At 36.7% G+C, this 26,118-nt stretch overlaps 1 protein-coding gene across 1 annotated transcript in view; it reads right to left on the bottom strand.

Moving 5' to 3' along the window:
* LOC149776174 (transformation/transcription domain-associated protein-like) overlaps positions 1-18,495 on the bottom strand; it is a 176,703-nt gene extending 158,208 nt beyond the window's left edge. Inside the window, exons 1-8 of the mRNA XM_089942483.1 lie at positions 18,360-18,495; positions 17,381-17,430; positions 14,430-14,540; positions 8,881-8,985; positions 8,039-8,122; positions 5,996-6,190; positions 4,905-5,071; positions 2,492-2,588 (exon numbers count right to left, since the gene is read on the bottom strand). Of these exons, the coding sequence (XP_089798609.1) occupies positions 2,492-2,588; positions 4,905-5,071; positions 5,996-6,190; positions 8,039-8,122; positions 8,881-8,985; positions 14,430-14,540; positions 17,381-17,430; positions 18,360-18,453 (903 nt within the window). The 5' untranslated portion in view covers positions 18,454-18,495. The remainder of the gene's footprint in view (positions 1-2,491; positions 2,589-4,904; positions 5,072-5,995; positions 6,191-8,038; positions 8,123-8,880; positions 8,986-14,429; positions 14,541-17,380; positions 17,431-18,359) is intronic.
* Between the last annotated feature and the right edge of the window lie 7,623 nt (positions 18,496-26,118).

Below are 26,118 nucleotides of genomic sequence, written 5' to 3'. Positions count from 1 at the left end.
ACAAGAAACCTGACAAATTTTAACAAATGAATGTGATATAAAATTCTTAGTCAAAGCTATGTTGAATGATAACCTGTGGGGCAGGGCAGGTACAGGCAGTCAAAGCTGTGTTGAATGACAACCTGTGGGTAGGGCAGGTACAGGTAGTCAAAGCAGCGATGAATGACAACCTGTGGGGCAGGGCAGGTACAGGTAGTCAAAGCTGTGTTGAATGACAACCTGTGGGGCAGGGCAGAAGTAGCCTCTTACAAAAGGTAACTGTCAATAATATTATTATTCAATTTCTTTGAAATTCATGCTACCACTGAAAGGATCCCTTGTGTGTGTGTGTATACGTGTTGATTTGGATTTTTAGCATAGCTTTAATAATTTTTCAGCCATATCTCTACAATGTCTACAGTGTGACAGTTTATACATCAATGCCAAACCGAATCGCTTAAGTTGCATCCGTTACACTCACCCACATCGCCCCCATCAGTGTGTCTGTGATTTGGATTTTTAACGTAGCTTTAAATTTTCAGTCATATCACTAGGCTGTCTGTAGTGTGGCAGTTTATAGTGATGTCTAACACTGGAGCATCATGCCGCAGACATGTAGCATGATGTCTCACCAAGTCACATTATCCTGACACCAGGCTGACCAGTCCTAACACTAATCTCTTAATGCTCGGCGCCTTTTAGTACCAGTTTTATAAGTCTTTCGTATGACTTGGCTGAGGTTCAAACCTGCATCCAAGGCAGGCGCTCTAACCACTAGGCCACCGGAGCAGTCTTGAAAGGGACAATCAATCAGTATATCAACAGAACTACAAGCTACCCACTCTCTGAACAAACTGATCAAAAAAAAATATGATGTAAACATATAAGTTTTTTTAGAGTGAAAAAGATTATACTGGAGGCTTTTATAAGTCACTTATCCAAAACCAGGTCAATTGTCAAACAATCGTATATCAATCAATATCTGCATTTATATCATTTACTGTCAGATACTGGCCTATATGACGAAGCAATACTGGCATATACAATGAAACAATCAGATATGTTATTGTTGCTGTTATGGGGTTTAACGTCATGATTCAGCACACAGTAGCCTATATATGGCAGCCTGTATAACTGGTGGAGGAAGAACCCAGGAAGAACTACTGACCCACGAGAAGCAACTAGCAAGCTTTCCCACAAACCCATATTAGCCGAGACAAAGACTGGAACCCACACACACAGAGGTGAGATGGCAGTGATCTGGAATTGTGAACACTTTAGACCACTTGGACACACAGGTCCCCCAATTAAATAGATACAATTCAATACATTTAACTAGTGATGCATTAACATGTCAGTATTAGCAAAGGGTAGCTAATCATTATTCATGAAAGGCAAATGAGCACTAGCTATGGAAAATCAATGAAATACACAGAACAGAATTACTACTGCTCTCCTTTCATTGATCAACAGCATTAATAGTTTTTGAGTGGGGCCCCGAGTGGCCGAGTGGTCTAAAGCGCTCTTCGTTACGGATCACTGCCATCTCACCTCTGTCTGCGGCGGTTCGAGTCTAAGATTCAGCCAATGTGGGCATGTGAGAAAGCTTGCCAGTAGCTTCTCGTGGGTCGGTGGTTCTTTCCGGGGTTTTCCGGGTTCTTCCTCCACCATTAATACTGGCCGCCATGTATAGCCTATCGTGCTGAAAAATGGCGTTAAACCCCACAACAACAACAACAACAATAGCTTTTGATACATTCACAAGGTGCAAATAGAGCCCCAGCAGGGGGCTGAGTAACAGTAACGTACCAAATTCTTTCAAGAAAATTGCTTCATTTTGTCAGCATGCTAAAAGTCACCTTCAGGCAAATCAGACGACACTTAGAATACAGGAGGGGACCAATCTAGATTTGGGGTCCTGAGTGGCCTAAAGCACTCACCATTACGGGTCACCACCATCTCACCTCTGTCTGTGTGGGTTCGAGTCTTGGGTTCGGCCAATGTGAGTATTTGAGAAAGCTTGCCGGTAGTTTCTCATGGGTCAGTGGTTCTATCCGGGGTTTTCCCAGGTTCTATTTATACTGGATGCCATGTATAGCCTATCTTGTGCTGAAAAATGGCATTAAACCCTACAACAACAACCAATCTGGATTTAGAAGGACCATGGACTAACTGATGTAAAATGTTCCATTTTGAAGTCTTGCTAGAAATCTGCCCATGCCTCAGAACATTAACAAAATATTTGCAGATCCTCAGCAGATTCAGATTTGCAAAATCTTAAGATATAATCACTTCAAGCATTGTTAATCAAATGTTGAGATCATCTTATGTCTCATCTAAGCAACATTTTCTTTACCTAGAAAATAAATTTTACAAAAACATATTGACCACTAGGCATAGTTTCATATTATCACCAACAAGCCAATCAGTGAAAAGATATTGACTGAAATTCTAAATTTAGCAAAAGAGTGTACCAAAGAGATTTGAAGTAGCAATGGGCATCTATAAATACCTGGTAAATTCTGACTATGTAGGCCAAGAATGACAGCGTCTTTATTTGTGCAGCAATGAAATCCACAAACACCTCTTTATTAAAAGCTGGATGAGCTCTGAAAAATATTAAATTATTATAACACATGAAAAATATTAAATGAGCATAGAACATACATGAAAAATATTAAACTAGCATAACACAAAATATGCAAGACTGCTTCATTAATGTCAACAAAATACACTGTTCATTGTGACCAGTTTTTTTGGCAGGTGTAGTCTTAGACAGGATCTGTTGTTGTTGTAGGGTTTAATGCCATTTTTCAGCACAAGAAGATAGGCTATACATGGCAGCCAGTATTCCTGGTGGAGGAAGAAGCCTGGAAAACCCCAGGAAGAACCACCGACCCACGAGAAGCTACTGGCAAGCTTTCTCACGTACCCATATTAGCCAAGCCTGAGACTCGAAACCCACGCAGACAGAGGTGAGATGGCAGTGATCCGGAATGGTGAGTGGTTTAGACCACTTGGCCACTCGGGGCCCCAAGACAGCATCTAGTGTACAATTTTAAATGTGGGTGATGAGTGTCGAGTTTGTAAAAAAGCAGATCAACAAATTGACTATGGGATCAAGTATTTACCTACCACAAGATATATGTGATATTACTGTCAATCATTACACTGGACTCAACAGAATGCATCCACATTTGTAAATTTGAAACATATCCCTGTACTACAGTTGGTCTCTACCCCAATGTGTACTACCTAAATGTGGCTGCTTTATTGTCAGTAATGATGACTCATGAAATGTGGAAACTAATACAAGTTATTCAGGTGCGGTTAAAATACACCATTACCAAAATTCCAAGTGACAGCAACATTTATAAACAACCAGAGCTATTAGTAAATAGATGCAATGCAAACAGTTACACTCACTACAATCTGCTCCATAGGGCCTAACACACAGGAACTTTTACTGGGGAAAAAAAGATGGAGAAGGTATGCATTCAGAGGACATGATTCTTCTAAATGCTAAAAATCTAGCTGCTTCAAGGTATCATCAATACAAGCAACATCCTATGTCAAGATATGAACCCCCTGACCAATGTTCATATCAAATTGCATCAGAAAACTGAACAGGTCTTGAGCTATGCTTATGACAAGCAACATCACAATGGACCTATCTATGTCACTTAGATACTTTTCATGTCATATTTCATCACAATATACTGAATCGGTTCTGAGCTATGCTGTTGACAAGGAACATCAATGTGAAATTAACTATCAAGGGCCATAACTCTTCCTAATAGAGCTGATAAGAGAATATCCATAAACAGCATATCTAGGTCTACTGGGTGATGTAAACATCAATTTGCATCAGAATATGCTGAATGATTCCTAAGCTAGACCTGACATACAGACAGATGGAAAAAGTAATATTATAGGGCTTCTATACAGCCATGCAGGGCCTGTGATACAAAAGCAGTAGCAGTGGTAGTAGTTCTTGTTACCATATTTTTGAGAGTATTTGTAAAAAATAATCTGATGTGAATTTCAATAATCTTTTAACAGCAGGAACAAATTTTGTAATCTCACACTCCCATTCTATGAGTGGTTTGTGCTTGTTAACAAGCATGCTATATAATTGGTTCTTTTGAATTTAAACTAAGAGAGAGAAGTAGGGAGTTGACATATCACAGATATTCTTTAATGTTATTGTATTGCAATACCTGGTGCACTAGTTTTATTTTGAAACAATATACTGGAAAATAATGTCACTGTTTAAGCAAAAGAATATTTCAATTTTGTACACTAACTCCCCAACAACCTCAAAGAATGCAAACAACCGTAAATGGATGGAGTCAGTATCATATACAACAGACGGCATAGAAAACAAATATGCCATTTCCAGCACACTGGCTAAATTAAACGTATCAGTATTTTAAGTATGACATTCCAATATGCAAAATTCAACCTACAGTGTTTCAATTTTGAACTGAAACTTGAACATCTTGGAATGCGCATACATGCTTCACCCAGTGGAGATTTTGTTTTTAAATTGTCAACCAGCTAGCATGTGCATGACCCTGTTCCAGCTGAGATGATGTGGTTTAAAACTCAACCAAGCTTCATCTGTTCATAAGCAAAAGTTGGCCTCTGGCTTAGCAAGCAACAGGACAAAAATAACAGGCACATGGCTCCCAGTTTAAAATTTCTGGATTAAAATCTGCATAAAAACAAAAAGAGAGACGACACAGGATACATCTTTCATGACTGCTTGATTGAAAAGTGAAAACAAATTCTGCCACATGTTTGGTGTGTCTGTACTCAAATGTAAACTAACTGTACAAATTGTTTTGAAATTGATGATGAACAACATTATGGTTGCTTATAACAATGTGCAAAATCATAATTTCAGACAGGAGAACACATACCTGTGTTGTGCAGATGGCTGTAATGTGATTGTATTCATTATCAAGGGAATGAAGTCTGCCACATCTTGCTGAACACTGGGTTTGTACAACTGATACATCAATACCACAATGATTGGCAACTCCGCAAGAACTTTAAGGGACAATACACCTTTTGGTATAATATTGTACTGAAACAAATTCACAAAAGAGAAAATATATCTTTGTTTATTAAACATTTCTGCCCCCCCCCCCCCCCCCCCGGCGATAAATATCAGCCAAAGTCCAAATGGTCAAAAATTATCAAAATGACATAAGATAAGATATGGTTGGCTCTCAAAATTATTCACAAATGGGTTTCATTAACCTTAGCCTTTTGAGCAAGGTATGGAATACTGAATTAAACTTAAAGTGTAGAAACTATTATTTTCTTATTAGACTTACCATGACCTCTGACCTTAAGAGAAAAGAATGTGTAGCCTATTGTATTATCCTAAGCACAAGCCATCCACATGTTAGTTAACTGAACTTATTCCAAAGTAAATGTTATTGAGAACAGCAGATTAATTTCTTTGACTCACAGTGATCTTGGCCTTTGACATTTTGATACCAAAACCAATACCAGGTTCTTTCTTAAGTACAAGCCATTTACAAACTTTAGTCAACATATGTCATCTGAACTAAAGTTCTTTTATTATGGAAAATAAAAAATAAAAACATTTTGTTTCCTGTTTTCAGTCACAATGAACTTGAGCTCCTAATAATTAGCTTCTTTCTTTTACCATAAACTCTGGTGAAGGTACATGTTGATTACTGAAATTTCAGACCAGAACCCATTTTTAAGTCCCACTGGCCTTGACCAGTAACTTTCAAAAGTAATAGCTCTAACTTAACAGAAGTGGAATACAGAATTGTTATTTTACAGAAACAATTTTCCTTCTATTAGTAACTTGATCTTTGATCCACTGACACCAAAATTATTAGGCTTCATGCACAAAGTCGTACAACTTTCATATTTTCTTTCTGAGACATGATGTGCAGTAACTGCACTGCTATCAATACCCTTTCTGTTAATGCTATGATACACAAAAACCAAACAGAAAGCAAAAACTTACAGATACACTCTGGTTGTCAGCATTTTTCTTGTCTGTCATGATGGTAGTAACAGTGAATGTTTCCTGAAGCAATGCATCTACATTGATTTCAGTCACATCCTTTACTTTTAGTTGGGCTCGAGGTTCAAAAATCTTGTTCAGGTGACTCGGTAAGTTGGTGTAGATAGTCTTCACAAAGTTAAGAAAGTCCTGAATCTGTTAAATAACAGTACAATTTTATGCACATGAATATCATGTGGTCTAATTTGTGTTCTGGAATTGTCTTTCAATACATAGCATCCCTCTATACTATGGTATAATGTTAATTTATCGAAACCTATCAGGGAACATGGATTTCATGAAGATATTCAAGAAAAAACTGTAAATATAAGTATCTGGATCAAACAGAACTGATACATTCAACTGAATGTAACTAAGTAACTAACCAGTAACTAAGTAACTAACCAGTAACTAAGTAACTAACCAGTAACTAAGTGTTAATTTTCTGAAGACAATAAAGACATAAAATAAAATTTTATTTTTATTATATATCAAACTTGCCACAGAATCAAAACTTAAGATTTATCTAATGCCATCACAACACAACGCCCCATCCAACCACACCTTTTCATAAATACACTTCACTCTCATAGGCAAATATCAATGACTTCAGATTGCAGCATGATTGGGTTGACCTAACCTATTGCAGTAAATAAAAAAATTTTTACCTTTTGTAAACTATTTGCTCATATTTGACAAAAAGCAAGTTTTCTTCAGCAATGCATCACAGTTGGTTTATCAATGTTGTCAAGGAAGTAAGGGGAAATAACTTCACATAAATGCAAATAGCATTTGGCCAGATTTCTTAAGCAAAACCTAGTTTCCATATCAGAAATGAAATGCAGTTTCTATTTATTTGTTTCAGCTTACAAAGTGCTCATTTTTGTTGCTGCAGGTATAACTTATGTAGGCAAAACACAATCAAGCGCTGTGTGGCATGAAGGGGAATCTTACATTTTCACATGTGAAAATATAAGGATATATTCCTCACATGTGAAAATATTGAAATGAAAAAAATAGGAAGAAATTATTTTGACAATAAGTTTCTAAATTTCGGTCTTAAGTATATAATAAAATAAGATAATTTAACTTTGACAGGGATTTCTTTTCCCGCAGATTAGTGGTGAATTATAATATAAGAATGGGTTGTCAGCAGTACTTGTGTGTAAGTATACGAACTCGCCCAACCAGCTGTTATTGCATCATATTGAAGACACACAATCAAGTGTTGCATTGCATTGCATGATGGGAAATCTAATATTTTCACATGAAAAAGTATTGTAATGAAAAAATATCACAGTACTCATGTGTAACTATACCAAGCGGAACAATCAAATGTTACTACATACTACTGTAGTTTTAAATTAACCAGTAAAGAAAGCTGCTTGCATTCAAGAGAATGCAGAGATAAAGCCTAAACAGAAATTAAAATGTCTACCCAGTTCAAATGTTTCACTATTGCATAGGAAAACAAAGCAAACAGGTGTGATTCACCCCATTCCAGAAAGGTTGCAGATACTAAGAAGACAATGCCGATTTTTGGGCAGCTTGTTTGCAAGTTTGTACCATATATAAGACAGGTGTGATTCACCCCATTCCAGAAAGGTTGCAGATACTAAGAAGACAATGCCGATTTCTGGACAGCTTGTGTGCAAGTATGTACCATATATAAGACAGGTGTGATTCACCCCATTCCAGAAAGGTTGCAGATACTAAGAAGACAATGCCGATTTTTGGGCAGCTTGTGTGCAAGTATGTACCATATATATCTGTGCATCTGAATAAGTAAATAAAGCATGGGATTTAATTTTTTTAAAGTCGAAAAATAAATGAAAAAGATAGGAATCCAATTAGTGCAGAAATATCCTTTTTAATTTTAGAAAAATTAAAAAGGTTTAAGGCAGACTAAGTTTTATGTTTTTAAAGCAAGCTCTATTCACTAACAGAACACAGTTTATACTCATTAAAATATTTTAAAATATGGAAATGAGAAATATACTGTACCTCTTCATTCATCTGTGGTCTATACTGTTTGTGTAGTTCAATAATAATCTTCAGACAAACCAACACATTCTCCTCATTCTCAATCTAAAAAAACAGGACATGAATTCATTACACAATCAGAAGTATATCTAAATCTGGAACTTTCAATACATGTAATCCCAAAACAAGTTTCAGATGGTCTCTCTTGAGATGTATCAATGTATACAAGTATTTAACTTTTACCACTGGTATCCACCCCCAAACCAATCAATGCTGGGACAACCCTCTTATCAGAACAACCCTTTAATCAGGACACTCCTTCATATAAGATCTCTCAAGACATACCAGTTCATCCAGTACTGAAGTAGTTAACTTTTACCATCATCCCACCTCATACAAGGACCACCCTCTTATCAGACCTTTATGTCATTAAGGCCACTCTCAATACATACACATTCATCCAGCATCCAAAGTAGTAAACTTTTACAATTGTCCCCCTCATACAAGGACCATACTCTTATCAGGACTCTCCTTCATAACACAATATACTCATATTAATGTACATTTATTTATATATATTTCACAAATATCTGGTGTCCAAACTTTGAAGAACAAAAGTCCAGCATCAACCAAGAGAATTTCAAAGACAGTATTTCAGACAGAAACATTAAATTAAATAATTTCAGCTAAACTTAAGAAGGGAGCAAAGATTTACAAAGAGTTGATTACTATATATTTACGATAAATACAATAAACTGATTGAAACTGGTGGGACATTAAAACATTGCATGTTAGTATTTCATATTTTAACTACAAAATGAGTAAGATATAAACAGACATTAACAGTCAGTACAACGGCTTACCTTCAGTAATTTAAACATCAAGGAGAGTATCTGTTGAACATACTTTTTCAGATGTTCATTGCACGGGATGCGGTGAACTATCTCCAATATTAATTTCCTCAGTTGCTGGAAGAGATATGAATAGAGATTGCTGCAGATTTAATACATTTATGTATCTGATGCCTGTCCATCTTACGTAAACAAGATGCTCCAGGGTGTAATGTTATTTGTTACTGAAGAATAACTGCAGAAGGCGTTCTACACTTTATGAAATACAAGACATCAATACAGGGAAAATTTACATGTGGACTGGAATCGAACAATGCATTCAGTGTACAAGACATATTTATAGTAAAGGGACTAAATCAGGCATTCTTGGGCAGGCCCGCAATTCAGGCTCTCAAGATTATTGAACAGGTAAATATATCCTCAGTAAATGCCTCAGACAAAAACTCACAAAACACAAGCAAAATTCATGATAAATCCATAAATTTAGATAGGGATTATCGCGAGAAATTCCCAAATTTGTTTAAAGGTCTAGGGAAAACAAAATAGTTCTACAACATAAATCTGGACAAAAATGCCAAACCTTATGCCTTATCTACCCCAAGAAAGGTTCCAATCCCTTTATTGAACAAAGTTCAAGAGGAGTTGGATAGAATGGAAAAAGTAGGTGTTATTTCAAAAGTAGATAAGCCCACTGAGTGGTATGCAGCAATGGTTGTCATTCCGAAACCAAATGGGACAGTAAGAATTTGCGTGGATCTAACTAAACTGAATGAATCAGTTAAAAGAGAGAACCACCCACTACCATCTGTTGAAGAATCCCTAACAAAACTAGCAGATGCAAAGTTTTTCACTAAACTTGATGCAAACTCAGGCTTTTGGCAGATAAACCTGTCAGAAGATTCACGCCACCTTACAACTTTCATTACTCCTTTTGGTAGGTTTTATTTTAATCTCCTTCCATTTGGAATTTTTTTCAGAAAAGGATGTCAGAAACTCTGGAGCGACATGGCAGAACACTGTGTCACATGGATGACGTTCAGAAACAGCATGACAAAAGACTAGAAATGGTCAGGAAATCAATTCAAAAAGCCAGCATCACTTTGAACGCTGAGAAGTGTGAATTTTCAAGACCATCCATCAGGTTTCTTGGGCATGTTGTTGACGAAAATGGTTGCCAACCTGATCCACAAAAAGTCAGAGCTATAACTGAAATGGAAACTCCAAAATGCATAACAGATTTCTCCGTATGGCAAATCAGCTTGGCAAATTTAGTCCAAATCTGGCAGAAAAAGCAAAACCATTACGTGAGCTTCTGAAAGGTTAAAACTTGTGGACTTGGGGTCCAGATTAAGAACAAGCTTTTAGAGACATCAAGCAAGAAATGATATCTTCACCAACTTTAGCACATTATGATCCAAAAAGAGAAATAATTGTATCTGCAGATGCATCTTCATTTAGACTAGGTGCTATGCTACGGCAGAAGCACGGTAGCACTCTGAGACACTAGCATTCGCATTGCGAGATATGTCAGAAACTGAGCAATGCTATGCTCAAAAGAAAAAGAGGCCCTTGCAATCACTTGGGCTTGTGAAGACTTCAGTAGCTATTTAATTGGGTCACAACTGAAACTTGAAACTGACCATAAACCATTAGTACCACTAATGAGCACAACAATTTTGGGAGATTTACCCCCTAGAATTCAATACTTTAGAATGTGTGTTGATGAAATTCAACTTTTGTATAGTTCGTGTTGCTGGCAAAACTCTATTAACTGCTGATGCTCTATCCAGAGCACCTTTAACTAATCACTCTGAGAGTGACAGAGAATTTCAGGCTGAAACTAATGCCTATATTGATTTCTTAGTTAGTAATTTGCCTGCAACAAATACTCGACTTGAACAAATAAACTCTGAATATCGAAATGATTGGTTTTGCAAACAACTTGTACAATTCTGTGAAAAGGGGTGGCCAGAGAAATCTGCTTTGATGGAAAACTTAAATCGTACTGGGCAGATAGAGGTGAATTTACAATTCAAAATGGTCTTTTAATGAAAGGTACCCCCTGGTCGTACCAGAATCACTTCAAAAAGAAATCCAAGAGAGAATTTAAGATGGTTACCAGGGCATAGTTAAATGCTGAGAACGCACCGAAACGTCAGTTTGGTGGAAAGGTCTAAGTACTCAGCTAGAACACTTGGCAAAGTCTTGCCAAAACTGCATTGAAAACACAAAGATCAAGCTGAACCAATAATACCAAATGAATTTCCAAGTCGACCTTGGCAAAGAGTCGCTTCAGACTTGTTTGAACCAAATGGACAAACATATCTCTTGGTGATTGATTATTTCTCACGATACATCAAAATAGTAAAAATTGCAAGGCACAGATTCAAAAGCATTTGTCAGTCATCTCAAATCAATCATTGTGCGACACAGTATACCATAAACATTATTTTCAGATAATGGTCAGCAATACACATCCGCAGTACTCGAAGAATTTGTGACAAATCATGGATTCAGGTATTTGAATGTGTATCCAGAACCAGTATTGTATTCATAACGTGTGTTAAGTAATCCGATTTCTGTTTCCCGATGTCAGGTTTTCGTTACTGAAAGAAGTGTTGAGTAAAGTACATTTACCACTAAGGTTAATATTATATCATTTACGCCTCACCAGAAGCCAAATTTATTCCATAAAAACTGAGAAAGACTCAAATTTTAATCCATACAAAAGGGTACGTACATGTAATCCAATTAGACTTACTGCTGTGTTATCATAAGATGTCCGGTTCAGTCACTCTGATAATTGTTAAGAATACAATTATCGAACAGTAGAAACAGCTGAGAAGTGGCAGTATCGACGTACAATACCCAAGTCAGCAGGAAAATGGTTTAATAGCCTTTATGGCTTCCCTTAGTAAGATGTTGAGCTTGTTCACTTTGGTAATCAGTGGCTATTACTACTAACAATAATTGTCAAAATTACGAATCCTAGCGGCCGCGAGGTCAAATCTGCATGATGTTAATGGTACATATCGAAGCCTTTTTGGCTTCTCTCGCCTAGTTTCAAGAAATGTATAAAAACAATAGGGTACCAGACTGCGACTAACGAATCACGTGACAAGATCACTTCCTTTAAAAACACACAGCAACTTGTTTAGATGCATACAAAATTGTTTTATCAGTATTGTAGTTGGAAACATGAATAACTTACTGCAAAAAGATCAACATGTCATCGAGGAAAATAAAAATTCTCAGTTTAGAGGAGAACGTGAAAGTAATTCAACTGACGGGGTGGGGGTGGGGGTGGGGTCGTCAAGGATCCTTGCAGAAAACTAACATTGGGAAGACTCAGATAAACAATATCGTGAAAGATAATGAAACAATTCTGCAGAAGTGGAAAGGTGAAATGGACGGAGAAAGGAAGATTGTTTGAGCCAGGAGACGTTTGTATCCTGATTTGAAAGACAAGAAAAAGCAAAAATTTTGTCAGTTGAACTGGGATATGACGACTTTACCGCAAGTAACAGATGGTTGCACAGATTTCAAGTGCGACACAGTATCAAGTGTTCTGTCATTAGCGGCGAATCTGCTGATGTTAATAATGAAGTTGTCGAAGACTGGAACAAAAGACTAAACGATATATGCAGGGGATATGACAGCAAGGATATTTTTAATGTGATGAGACTGGTTTGTTTTTTAGATTGTTACCAACAAAGTGACGTGATGTGAACTGTAACATAATTATAAAGACAGTTTTAAAATTGTATCAATGGTTATTCATAGCATTCTTTTGCAAATGATGACAAAGTTTGTTTTACGTTTATTTCACATCATGCATGTAATTTTTTAATTAAAATATTAAATATTTAAAATTAAATGTACTTGTGACTTTTTTCATATGTATTTACTATTCGCATTTGTCATCCCCCTCTAGAAAGGCCACCCGCATTATAAGGCCACTTCCCTGCTGCATAAGGGGTGGCCTTATAAGAGGGGGACTACTGTACATTACAAGTAGTCCAAAATATCCACAGAGCAACGGCCAAAAGAATGCTTAAAAAAGCATACGATCTTTACATAGTTCTTTTGACATATCATGCAACACCATTACCTAATGGATACAGCCCTGCCGAATTATTGATGGGAAACAAATTGCAAACTGCTTTGCCAATGGCATCAAACAACTTGGAGCCAAAATGGCCAGATTTAATGAAACTGAAGAAATCAGAAAACTATCACAAGCAAATTTTTGCCACACACGTAATTAATATGTTTACACAGACTGACATCTGTGTGTGGATGGTAAGTAAAATTCCTCTTCTTTCCACTCAGAATTAAATCCATCAGAACACCCAGATTTTCTCTACTAATTCTTGTCATCAGACCAGAACACCTGCATCTCTAGTGTCCGTTGACCCTTTGTTAAATTTCTGATGCATGAGAAAACCCATTTTGTTGGTCTATTCAATGGGCAGGGAGGAACTGTAACTACAATCGACCAAACAACGGTCAATTCCTTTTTTAAAAATGTACCCAGATAAAATAGTTTGCTGAAATTTCAAAGCAAACATTACCTTTGAAGCACCAACTGTTATGAAATGAAAATGTACTAAGCAAATGGAAAAAAATCAGTCTCAATCATGCATTACAATTATTTTATGTTGCTGCAACCATAAGAAACAGGCATTTGTTTGGTTCTCAAAAGCTGGCCTTTAGCAGTGACTTCAATAATGCATGCACCTTTCAACAAAGAAAAAGAAACTACAATCTTCAATAAAAACAAAGAACTTTTCTTCAAAGAAGTCAGTAAAGATTTTTTTTATTTTCCAATGTGACTGGAACACGTTTATTGTGCCATGAAAGTTTCCTTTTTGCAGCGAAAAAGTTTGTACTTACAAATGCTACTAACGGTGGCTTAAAACGCAAACTAACCTTTACTGACTTGGGACATAATGAAAAGTAAATGTGCTTCATCATTCATTACGTGACTGTGCTATGTTTATCCATTGAATTCAGACCTATATGACCTGTAACAAAATTATTGAATATTTTAACTCTGTGTATGTGCGTTTTTTCGATGGAATTACTTGTACTGTGGATTCAATGTATATGATGAGATTTGCAGGTGAGTACACGGTGTTGATACTCTATTCATGATATACATAAGACATGCATATATAAACAGCATACACATATATGTACCAATCCATGGTTCTCTAAATAAAGTAAAATATTATATATGCCTTCTCTGTTTTAACTACAGGTGTATTTCCCATTTAATATGCATCGATTTATTATGGTAATTGTGCCAATGAAGCATGTATTTTACTGCCCGCATTTATTACCTACCCCCTCCCCACAAAATTTTGGGGGATACATGAATCATTGTCTTCAGCTGACTGACCTGGTTGCTTATAACACGGTTCGGTCTATAACATGGTCGGGTTCTATGGCTCCCAACTAGCATGTTATAGTAGGCTCACACTGTACTTGTCAAACCATGAATTACTAATATACATGAAATATACTTTACAAACTGAATGTAGTGTAATAGTTGTTACCTGCAAGTTTTGGTCTTGAAGAAAATGAGGTTCTCCTTCTTCCAGTATTTTCATAAAGACTTTCATGGCTTCTGCCAGGAATTGTGGATACTGAGGGGATGAGACAACAGTCTGAAACACAACATACATTATTCACACATAGAGAAAGCTGTACTAATTAAATTAATGTAAAGTTATTAATGAACACAGAGAAAGCTTCTAGCCTGTAAAAGCAAAGTCAAGAAAATATGGACAAACATGGTTATTAAGGTTAAGCACTCCTTACTCTTGTACAAAGTTAAAGCAAAGCCCTTCATTATGTGGTTCTGATAAAGCTGTTACAATGAAATAATAATTATTTTTAAAAAACTGCTCAGAGAAATAAAATATAAATATTTTTTTTTGTGAAGTTCACGTAATTTTATTATAATCAATTACAATAATCTTTCAATGCGATATGGTTTCTGATATATCTCACTTAACTAAATCAAATACACAAGAATAAATGAAACTACAATTGGCTGGTAGGGTTGTCGTCACTGCGTGGGGATATCAATGGTGTCTAAGTTATGTCCCTGGGAATAGAAATGGGTATCATGAAATAAATTTGTCTTTTCATGCTCAGTAAATGCATTGGGTTATAACTAGGGAATCTCAATTGTTTCTAAGTTATGACCCATGGGATAAGCCCCTGGAGATTGGGAGGGACCACAGGATCAATATCATTTGCTGTATAAATTGTCTTTTTCATGTGCAATAAATGCATATATGATTATAGTGTAAGGATTATTATAACAAATAGGCTAAGGTCCCTGAGGTAGGACCTGACCCTAAGAAGGATTATTATAACAAACAGGCTAAGGTCCCTGAGGTAGGACCTGACCCTAAGAAGGATTATTATAACAAATAGGCTAAGGTCCCTGAGGTAGGACCTGACCCTAAGAAGGATTATTATAACAAACAGGCTAAGGTCCCTGAGGTAGGACCTGACCCTAAGAAGGATTATTATAACAAACAGGCTAAGGTCCCTGAGGTAGGACCTGACCCTAAGAAGGATTATTATAACAAACAGGCTAAGGTCCCTGAGGTAGGACCTGACCCTAAGAAGGATTATTATAACAAACAGGCTAAGGTCCCTGAGGTAGGACCTGACCCTAAGAAGGATTATTATAACAAACAGGCTAAGGTCCCTGAGGTAGGACCTGACCCTAAGAAGGATTATTATAACAAATAGGCTAAGGTCCCTGAGGTAGGACCTGACCCTAAGAAGGACTATTATAACAAACAGGCTAAGGTCCCTGAGGTAGGACCTGACCCTAAGAAGGATTATTATAACAAACAGGCTAAGGTCCCTGAGGTAGGACCTGACCCTAAGAAGGACTATTATAACAAACAGGCTAAGGTCCCTGAGGTAGGACCTGACCCTAAGAAGGATTATTATAACAAACAGGCTAAGGTCCCTGAGGTAGGACCTGACCCTAAGAAGGACTATTATAACAAACAGGCTAAGGTCCCTGAGGTAGGGCCTGACCCTAAGGCCTCATTGTGGGCATCCCAGTAAGAAATTTGGTTCATTAATCATATATACTAATTCTGAAAAATGGAAGACATAAAACAGGAGTTATTAATTTTCACAAAATCACTAGAGCCAAAATTAAAACCAAATTTTCCTATTTGATTCATGGCAAATAGAACAGTACATGATGTTAATAAAGCTATAAATACTTTGGTCTACTTTGCCCTTTCTGACAATCTTCCCCCATCATCATGGCTATTTTGGATTGAAAACAGACTATTCACTCTGTGATCTAAATCTAATTAAATATTTTAGCAGTATTAATTAAATTTTGGGAGAGGTGGAATAGGTGTCATAATTTTGTTCCCCTTTTTCACCGGAGAGAAAGGAGTGTTTGTAATTAGCATCGTTCACTGCTGATTCTAGTTTTAAGTGTGGTTACACATTAGGCAAATAAGTGAATATTAGAATTTTGATTTTTTATTCAAATATCCACAAAAGTATTCCATTTCCAATGATCAGTTATTCATTTTAGCTCTTAAAGTCACTAGTAATGTCTGCTAGCTTCATTTCCAGAGCTGTAATAAACATTCTGAAAAGCACAACCTACACCCATTGGACATTAATTAACCTAAGCTTCATGTATTTAGCTTAACCTGTATAGGACAAGTTTAAGGCCATTACACATGTATGTACATTCATACACATGCCTGTATATATGCTATCACAGTTGATAATTTCAAAATAAGGGTTACAACAGGCTTGATGCCCATTATCCAGTAGGTAAAAACATTTAGTTTACTCAGGTTTTATCCTTCATCTTGCCTTACAAGAGTCAAATTTTGTCATCACATAACTTCTCAAAATGTGTGTGTGTGTGTGTGATTTGGACTTTTAATGCAGCTTTAACAATTTTTCAGTCATATCGCTATGATGTCTGCAATGCGGCAGTTTATAGTGATGTCTAGCACTGGGGCATAATGCTGCAGACATGTAGCATGATGTCTCACCCAGTCACATTATCCTGACACCAGGCCGACCAGCCCTAACACTAACCTCTTAATGCTGAGTGCCAAGCAAGGCATCTGTTAATACCATTTTTGTATGTCTTTGGTATGACTCCGCCAGGGATCGAACCCACGACCTCCAAGGCGGACGCTCTAACCACTAGGCCACCAGAGCAGTTCTTCTCAAAATAAATCAGGAAAAATCTTGGGAATACATTTCAACACATTACTGGTTATAAATATTTAGTTTTAAAACAAAAACTGCAGGTTAGAAGGATTTTCATTTCTAATATAGACAAAGGTCTAAAAGGATAAAAACACAGTCAATCACCTATTCAAATGAGTCAGACAGCAGTGTCTGATTAGCTGAATTCCAGTTATGATATCCATGTGAAATCATCAATGTCCATGTGCGTTGAAAAATATGTGTAAAATAAAATCTAACTCACCTCAAAATTTTCACTCAGTTCTTGAGCTGCCTTCAGCTTCTTTTCACCAACTTCAAATGTAGAATAAATGAGCCAATAGAAAGACTTGCTTGCTTAACAGATATTTGATACATATTTCTCCAGAACATATTTCCATTATAATTACTGAATGCTTCTAGTGCATACAAAGAAACTTCACTATCACAAGTGTGCAGTACTGACAAACCACTTCAAAAACAACAAATTACACTGCAGAACAGCACTGTTTCATAATTTCCCATAAAAGAAAAAGTGAAATATACATAAAGACTCACATTTTTCCTAATTAAAGTCTTTAGAAAGTCAGATCTTATCAGCTACATGATCATGTCTGCCTCAACTCCTTAGAGGAGGAGACAAATCTATTTCATCTTTGATCATCATCCTTCTGAGTAACAAAATCTACATTACAAAATATTAAATTCACTTGAAATTACATCACCTATAAAACATGATTTTTTATCTCATAATTTTGTAAACGGTAAAGTAGATAAAAGAAATTTCTGCAACCTGAGTAGAGTAGAGTCATATTTGGCTCAAGACACTCCAGGACCAGCAACACTACGAAGCACATAATAAATCCATACCAAATTTAAACCAATATCAATAAAGCAGGTTTTTTTCCATTAACTTTTGAAGTGGTAGATATACATGAGAAAACAATGTTTCAAACTGTTCAACATGCATATCATTATTTCAGGACATAAACATTAAATTTCTTAGTGAAAACACTATTATAATAGTACTTACAAGGTAAGAGAAAATTCTTCAATGTTTCGAAGTAAATATTCTAAGCAGTTACGTTTTATATAGATCGTTCTTGTGATAATATAGAAATCATCTACAACTAAGTCCTAGTTGAGGTCTTATTATGTTTTTTTAAAAGTGACCGACAGTCATCTTGATATTATATCACTATAAACATATAATTCAAATCAAGTTAATTGTCTTGGCCACTTACTTCCTGGTGTTGGGTCAGCAATAAGAGCCACATACGACTTGAAGGTTGTAAGCTGGGTGGTGGCATTGTGGGGGCTTAGTGGAGAAGCTATCATTTTCACAGCTTCCTGCTAGTTACACAATGTCAAGACAGCAAAAACCAGGTCTGAAAAAAACTGTATTTGAATAAAAATATTCATATAACAAGAATGATACCAAGCAATGAATTTTCACTGTCCAACAGCCTGTAACAAGTTACAGAAAATGAATCAATTATTTGACAAGGATGTAAGTTAAAATCTTTTACAGATTTATGAAAGCCCTGAATACCAAGACATCATGCAAAATTTTTATGTAAATGTGAGGCTCAACAATTAATGATACTTTACTTCAAGGAGCAGCAAACATTAGTTTTTATTGATCAAAGACTAAAAAAATGACAGTTGCTATTGTGATCTTGTGAGTTTACTTTGCTTTTATTTAATATTTATTGTTTCTATTTTACAAAACAAAATTTATGAATTTACAGAAATATTCTATCCCTTTTTATGCATTTAAAAATTAACACTGGGATGCTAAACTTTAAAGAGAAAAAATAAGTTTTTAATAACCCTAAAATCTGTGATTCTGCAGCATATCAACACAAACCTGATCTTCTAGTAAAAGAAATGAAGTAATGGTGAATCAGACACAAAGTTTTATTTTACCAGCTTTTAATTAATGAACCCAAAAATTACAATCACTGCAAATGTCGATCAATAAAAAGTCTCCAGATTCAAACATTCTAATTTAGTTGATCGGCTGGTTTCTAACAGTATTTGCAACACGTTACTGGCGACACCATCCCACAAAAATGGGTGCCATGTGCCTTTCCCAAGGAGATAAGTCTGAACACAGGACCATCCAATCCCTAGTTAGTGTAGTCATGAACACTAATGACACTTGTGTTACCTTCAAACCCCTTTGAACCCTATTGCACTGCCTTCAAACCCCTTTGAAAACTGTTGACTTTATATTCAAATTGTAGCTATTGCAATGTTGTATGACAATATTAAAAAAATGGGAAATTTCTGGCATATGGAAATTGGAGTCCAGGTTTGTGGAATTTCAGTCAGAGCCTGTGATTCTTTTTTTTAAAGAGAAGTACTTATAAAAGTCTATAACATCATGTGCAAAGCATTTATTGAATATAAGAGACAGTTGTTAGTTTCCTCTGAACCCAATTTATAATATTTGTCTCTGATCCTACACCCCAAAATATATGTCCAAATATCAAAAATGGGGTGACAGGGTCAAAGGAAACATGGACAATAGAGACATGTAACAAATGTCACAGATCACCGTGACTAAAGAGTGGCAGTGATACATAAAAAAAATTAAATACATAAAGGCCAACTTACTTTCAAAAAAAAAACCTGAAGAATTATCTACAATAATTATTGACATATTATAGTGAAACTTTCAGATGTAACAAATTATCGAAAATAAGGAGCACCTGTTTTCTCAAGCCTAATTAATACATGTAGAATCTATAAATTAGCAAATTTACAAACGCTTAACTCCTCCAAAAGTAAGTATCTTCTCAAATCATATGTAACCGTGTGCGCTCTAGGGAGCATCAAACTATTAAACACATTTCTGATTTCCAAAGTGTCGGCCATCTTTGAACTTAAAGAATTTAAAAACTGCCGAAATTGAAACGTATCTAAAGATTGAATACGGTTCAGGTTATACAAGCACATGGAAGAAAGCATACAATATCAAACAAACCTATCTGTAACATAATGTATCGTTCATGATATGGAAATTATCTCTACAGATTAATAGATGGCATGTTAACCAAATGCCTCCGCTATGGCGTTATTTTACCCCTCACAATTGAGGATTTGGACTGCTGGGTAATCACTATGTATTATATACGTTTTTCTCTAATTGACTTTAGAAGACCAACTGTAATCGTTTACATATTTATTTCATGTTTTAAAAATTCTTAAATAGGATGTTATGTTTTCAACATTCAATTTAAAGAAATAAAAGTACGATGACGGATCACTAAAACATTAAAGACAGCTTCAAACACCGCAGTTACGGATATTTGGACAGTATCTAAAAATGTTGACCCGAAGGTTCTTACTTCGTGGTTTGAGCTCGGCATATTCACACTAGAGATTCAAGTGATTATTAAACGTAGGTACAATAAGTTTGACAATGAAGAAATAAAATTGTAAACATTCAGGTAAAATCAATCTGTTTAAAAAACGTGGAGAAGTAGAAAGAAGAGGCGAGATTTTAGCAGTAAACAATAAGGAAAGTTTCAGCTGCATGCGAAATAACAGCTAAAATAACAACAACCAAATGGTATTCTTAACTTTGACGTGAAAAGAGCTTTAATGCTGATAAACTGGGGTGAGGGAGAAGGACACACACACACACACACACACATATTCATACAGACACAGACACTCAAATAGGCAGAAACACCTAAAGATATACACTATGTTTTGTGTTTAGGGACAAGTATTTTTTGTTAAGGGAAAAACAAACACACGTACACACGAAAACGTACGCGCGCACACAGACACACACACACACGCACACACAAATACTCTGAGCTTCAGCCGAACTGAGCAGAAGATCTCGTAATTATACATAAGTTATTAATAGATTTGACCTTAGACCACACAAATCTAGTAGTCACTTGAACTAGTCTATGTGATTGATTGATTGCTTGATTGGATTTACGTTGCGTGCGCCCAGAAGGGTATGTATGACGGGTTTATTCCCGCACAGCGGGATGCTAAATGTTCCTAAGGGAAGGAATTAGTGCCACATCCCCCAGGCGTTTATGTGCTCAAGGAGCACTGCTAATTTAGCCGTCAGGTCGTAGGACTATATGTCTCTAACGACCTAAATTAAGGCCTTTTATGAGTGGGAATGGGCCCAACACACACTCACGTTAACAATGAGTTGATTTCGGTCCGTATTTTCTGTAATAGGTGTCGACCCAAATAGTATGTAACGCCCGTTGCGATTCGTCGCATCGATGACGTCACATCAGGATTTAGGCGAGTGGAAATTGTTGCACATCTCCGCGGTTATATGATGTCCAAGAGGGCAAGGAACTCGGCAAGCCAGCCATGGATGTCGTGCACTCCCAAGAACGATTTAGTCTATTTGTACTAATGGACAATATAAAATCCCAATAATGTGTTAGCCACCTGTGCAATTGGGTCAAATCAAAACAAGTTGTAAAATTTTCCTATTGCCAAACAATCGTAAAAATTCTAGTACGTTGTAGATGCCCTACAAACTTTTAATAACTACTATGTCTGAGCGACATATAAAAAGTTTGGTCTCTGTTAGGTCATAAAAGGTTTGAATTTTGAACCGTTAGATTGACGGATCAAGTTAGTGTACATAACAGTTTTATCGAAACGGGATACCAAGCCAAAATGGTTCCCTGGATAAGAGGCAGTATTGGTAACCCTTAGAAGGGCATTTTTTTTATAGCAGAAGTTCCCCGTTTTTTTCTGCTTCTTTACATTTCTCCACAGTCCTTTTTCCTCTCAGTAATTTCGGGGAAATGGTAGCTGTGCAGCGTAAAATTGCAGTTAGCTGCTTCTACTAGCTGCTGTACTGAGTAGTTCCAGTAAGCCTCTTGATAGAATTGTGTAAGGATTCTGACACCATAGTGCCACTCGCTATTCATTTAGTTTTGCTTTTATTTATGTTGGTGTTTCATGCGCGCGTTGCACGCTTATTTGTGTCCGACTGAGGCAAGGGAGGTAGTGACCAGGAAGGCAGGCGACCATCTGCAGGCAGGAGTCCGCTCATTCCAGGGTACTGGTCTAAATGGATGTACTTGCACGAATTTTGTGTTTATGCTCTTGTGTCTGAAATTGTTCTAAAGATGCACTAAGGCTACATTGGATGGAAAACTCTGTGCTGCTTTAGTGTTAGTATGGTCTGTATCACAGAATTACACCGCAGTATTACTTTGGTTGTCTTTCATGTTAGGGCTAGGAAGAGAGCAGAGAAGAAGATTTTTAAAAATATTATTTTCGTTTGTTTTGTTAAGGATATATTTGGGATTTAAGAACACGGTAACCTTTGCTGAGTACTGAGGTCCCTAGGGACGTATAAAAAGCGCCCATCTGTCTATGTATATTTATCTGGTTTCAGCGAGTATTTGGATGGTTTATATGTGTTTTACAGGTTGTAATTTTTAAGCTAGAGGGACACCCTTGCTCAGGTCCCTCAGGACCTGTCAGAGGTGCTCATCTGCTAGTGAATATTCATTTTTAAGTGAGGTCTGGTTGTTTATATTATGATTTTAGGGTGTTTTATATTTTTTTCTTTTAGCTTGGATGTGACTAGGAATGTAAGTATGTTTTGGTAGGTTATATTTATATTGGGGTTGTTATTTTCAAGGAAATCTGGGTAAGTGGTAGGGGATCCAATTTTGTTTTGAGCTTTTTGAAATTCCATTCTAGCTTCCTGATATTTTGAGCAGCTATTGAATATATGTGGCAGGTCTTCAATGGTTTTGCAGTGATATCAACTGATATTAGCAGGCTTGGGTCCTAGATGTTTGCCAAAACTTCCTGCTAATTTTGTTTTTCTGGTTACGATGCGATTGCTAATTGTTTGGTCCAGGCTGTTCACTTTGGGTGGTTTGATTGACCTATTTGTTTCTTTTATAATGAAGTAGAGTATCCTGCCTTTGGTAGTGGAGTTTCAGTACTCCTGCCATTTCTGGTCAATATAGTTTCTTGTTATACTTTAGGCTTCTGTTATGCTATATCTGAGTGGGGCAGGGTTAGGGTTCCCTAGCATGTTTTTTGCGACTTTTTCGGCTAGTTCATTACCAGGGATTCCTATATGCGAGGGTATCCACATGAATTGAACTATCTGATCCGCTGTGGATAATTCCTTAAGCGTATAAAAAGCTCTAGCCAAGAATTGTTCTCTTGATTTTGGTGCTGTGAGATTTGATGGATTCTATTACACTAAGTGAGCCGCTGATAATAACTGCTTTTGGAACGTTTTGGTCTTTAATCCATTTTAATGATTCGATTATTGTCCAGAAGTCTGTGGTGAAAGTAGAGCAGTGGTCTGCTAAACTGGATCCCATTTGTATGTTGAATTCGGGAATAACCACTGCAGCTGCTGTTCTGGGGGTTTCGGTTGTTTTGGATCCGTCAGTGAAAATATTTACGAAGCCAGAGTAGGTGTCTTGTATTTCCATTTCTACGATGGTTTTGAGTTTAGATTCTTGTTCCAATTTGTTTCCATAATTGCTGACTCTAGTGTTCATCCTAGGGATAGGGTTTGTCCAAGGAGCGGGGTCAAGAGAGTGAGTGTACTCTTCTTGTAGAGCAAGTGTTGGCAGCTTTTCCCTTAGTTATGGGATTTGTTTGCCACCGGGTAGGTTAGGAACTAGTTTGCGGCTAAACGGTTTGTTGCATTTGCTAATGGTTACTTTTGTAGCATGTGAGTCGGGGTGATTTGTTAATCGATTGGAGTATCGGACGAGCATTTCCTGTCTTCTTATTTTTAATGGCAGTTCACCGGTGAGGACGTGAAGTTCGTCCAATGATGTCGATGGTAGAGTGCCAGTGCAGACAGATAATGCTTTCCTTTGGATGGTATCCAGTTTGTTCAGTAATGCTAGTTTCCCTGAGTTGTAAACTTGGCATCCATAATCGAGCTTCGACCTTATAAGTGATCTATAGATGGTTAATAAGGTTTCTCGATTAGATCCCCAAGCGGTCCCTTTAAGATTTTTTAAGAGATTAATATCTTTATTGTGATTTTGAATTCGTTGTTCAATCTGGTGTTTCCAAGATAGATGCTTATCGAAGAACGTACCTAGGAATTTTACTACTTTAGTATATTTGATTAACTGGTTTTGAATATAGAAGTCGGGGTAAATTATATGGTTATTGCGTTTAGGGGAGAAGATTATTACTATCGTTTTCTCATGTGAGATCATAAAACCCCATTTATCCGCCCATCTCCCTATGTTATCTAGGCATTTCTTGATTTCTTTGACTACTTGATTGCTAACAGGGTTTCCTGCCCTCCAGATACCGCTGTCATCAGCGAATTGGAAAATGTTAACCCGTTGTGTCGCTAGGGTGAGGTCAAGGCCGTTAATCATGATGTTAAATAGCGTAGGACTGAGTACACTCCCTTGTGGGGTACCGTTTTCAAAGGGGTATTCGTTTGAGGTGGTTTTTCCTACTCTGGTAATTATTATGCAACCTGCTAGGAAGTTTTCGATCCAGTTAAACATGCGTCCAGTAATTCCGAAGTGGTTGAGTTTTGCAATCAATCCTTTGGTCCAGACAAGATCAAACGCTTTTTCAAGGTCAAGGAAGACCACTATAAGTTGTCTGTCTGATTTTCTATTGGAGTTGAAAGCAAGTTTGATATCCGCTTCTAGTCTTAAAAGTTGATCTGTGGTAGAGCGCCTGTTACGGAAGCCACATTGGTTTTCTGATAGGAGTTTGTTTCTTTCTAGGTGGTGTTTTAATCTGTTGGCAAGGATTGTTTCCATCATTTTACTTATGTTATTAGTAAGGGAGATGGGACGATACGAGTTAATATTATTAGGGTATTTACCTGGTTTAGGGATGGGGATGACAATTGCTTGTTTCCAGCTGAGTGGCAGTTTTCCTCTTCGCCAAATTTGATTGAGCAGTTTTATAATGGTTATTGTAATGTTGTTTGGAAGATTTTTGTATATGATATATCCAATTTGATCTTTCCCAGGTGAGGTTTCTTTTTTAGACCATAACGCTATCTTCCATTAGTTTACGGTGATTTCGGAATTTAAATCTGAGTTCTTGAACCCTAGGTCTTTAAAGAGAAGAGGTTAGGAAGTGTGGTTTCAGCTTTATGTCTGTGTTCTTGGAAGTTCCTAGTGTGATTGGTATTACTGCTCATGGCCGAGAAATGGTTAGCAAGTATGTCAGCTTTGTCATTGTTGGTTGTAGCATTTTTCAGCTTAGGTGTTAAGTTGATAGCTTTCAACCAAATAGATTTTATTTTATCCCATACTTGTTTAGAGTTAGATTTGAGGTTCAATCTGGAGCAGAAGCGTTGCCATGTTTTCCTTTGGCTAGTTTTATGATCCCTTTAAGGCGTTTTTCTTTGTCTTTATATTGAATGAAATCTATTGAGTCTCTTGTTCACTTATATTTGTTAAGTACTTTTTTTGTTATCTCTGTGTGCTTTTTGACATTGATCATCCCACCATGGTACTGGATATTTAGTTCGAGTGTTTGATTTTTGGGGAATATTTAGGGTAGCTGCATTAAGTATAGTATTAATTACATTGTCATGGAATATTGTTATATCTTCGAGCTCTTTGGTATTAATAGCGGCTAGGATGTTTCTAAAGTTATCCCAATCAGCTTTATCATATCTCCATTTGGGTAGGGCTTCATGGGGATTGTGCTGAATTGATATTTGGAGGGAGATTATGATGGGGAAATGGTCAGTTAGTAATCTGTTATCTTGATCAACCCACCAGTTTGTAAGTTGGGCTAGTTTGGGTGCGCATATAGTAAGATCGATTGCTGAGAGACAGCCATCCTCAGGGTTAAGTCGAGTTTTAGACCCCATCAATGAGTATGGTTAGGTTTGATTCAGCAATCCATTCTTCAATTAATTTGCCTCTTTTATCCCTTCTACTTACTCCCCATAGTTCATTGTGCGCATTGAAGTCGCCACAAATGATTTGGTTTCCAGACTGGTTAGTGGAGATTTGTCGA

This window comes from Sinohyriopsis cumingii, chromosome 18 (assembly GCF_028554795.1).
Source record: "Sinohyriopsis cumingii isolate HCF-2022 chromosome 18, ASM2855479v2, whole genome shotgun sequence".
Classification (NCBI taxonomy): domain Eukaryota; kingdom Metazoa; phylum Mollusca; class Bivalvia; order Unionida; family Unionidae; genus Sinohyriopsis; species Sinohyriopsis cumingii.
The sequence above is the reverse complement of the archived record's forward strand: the minus strand, read 5'-3'. Positions and strand labels throughout refer to the sequence as shown.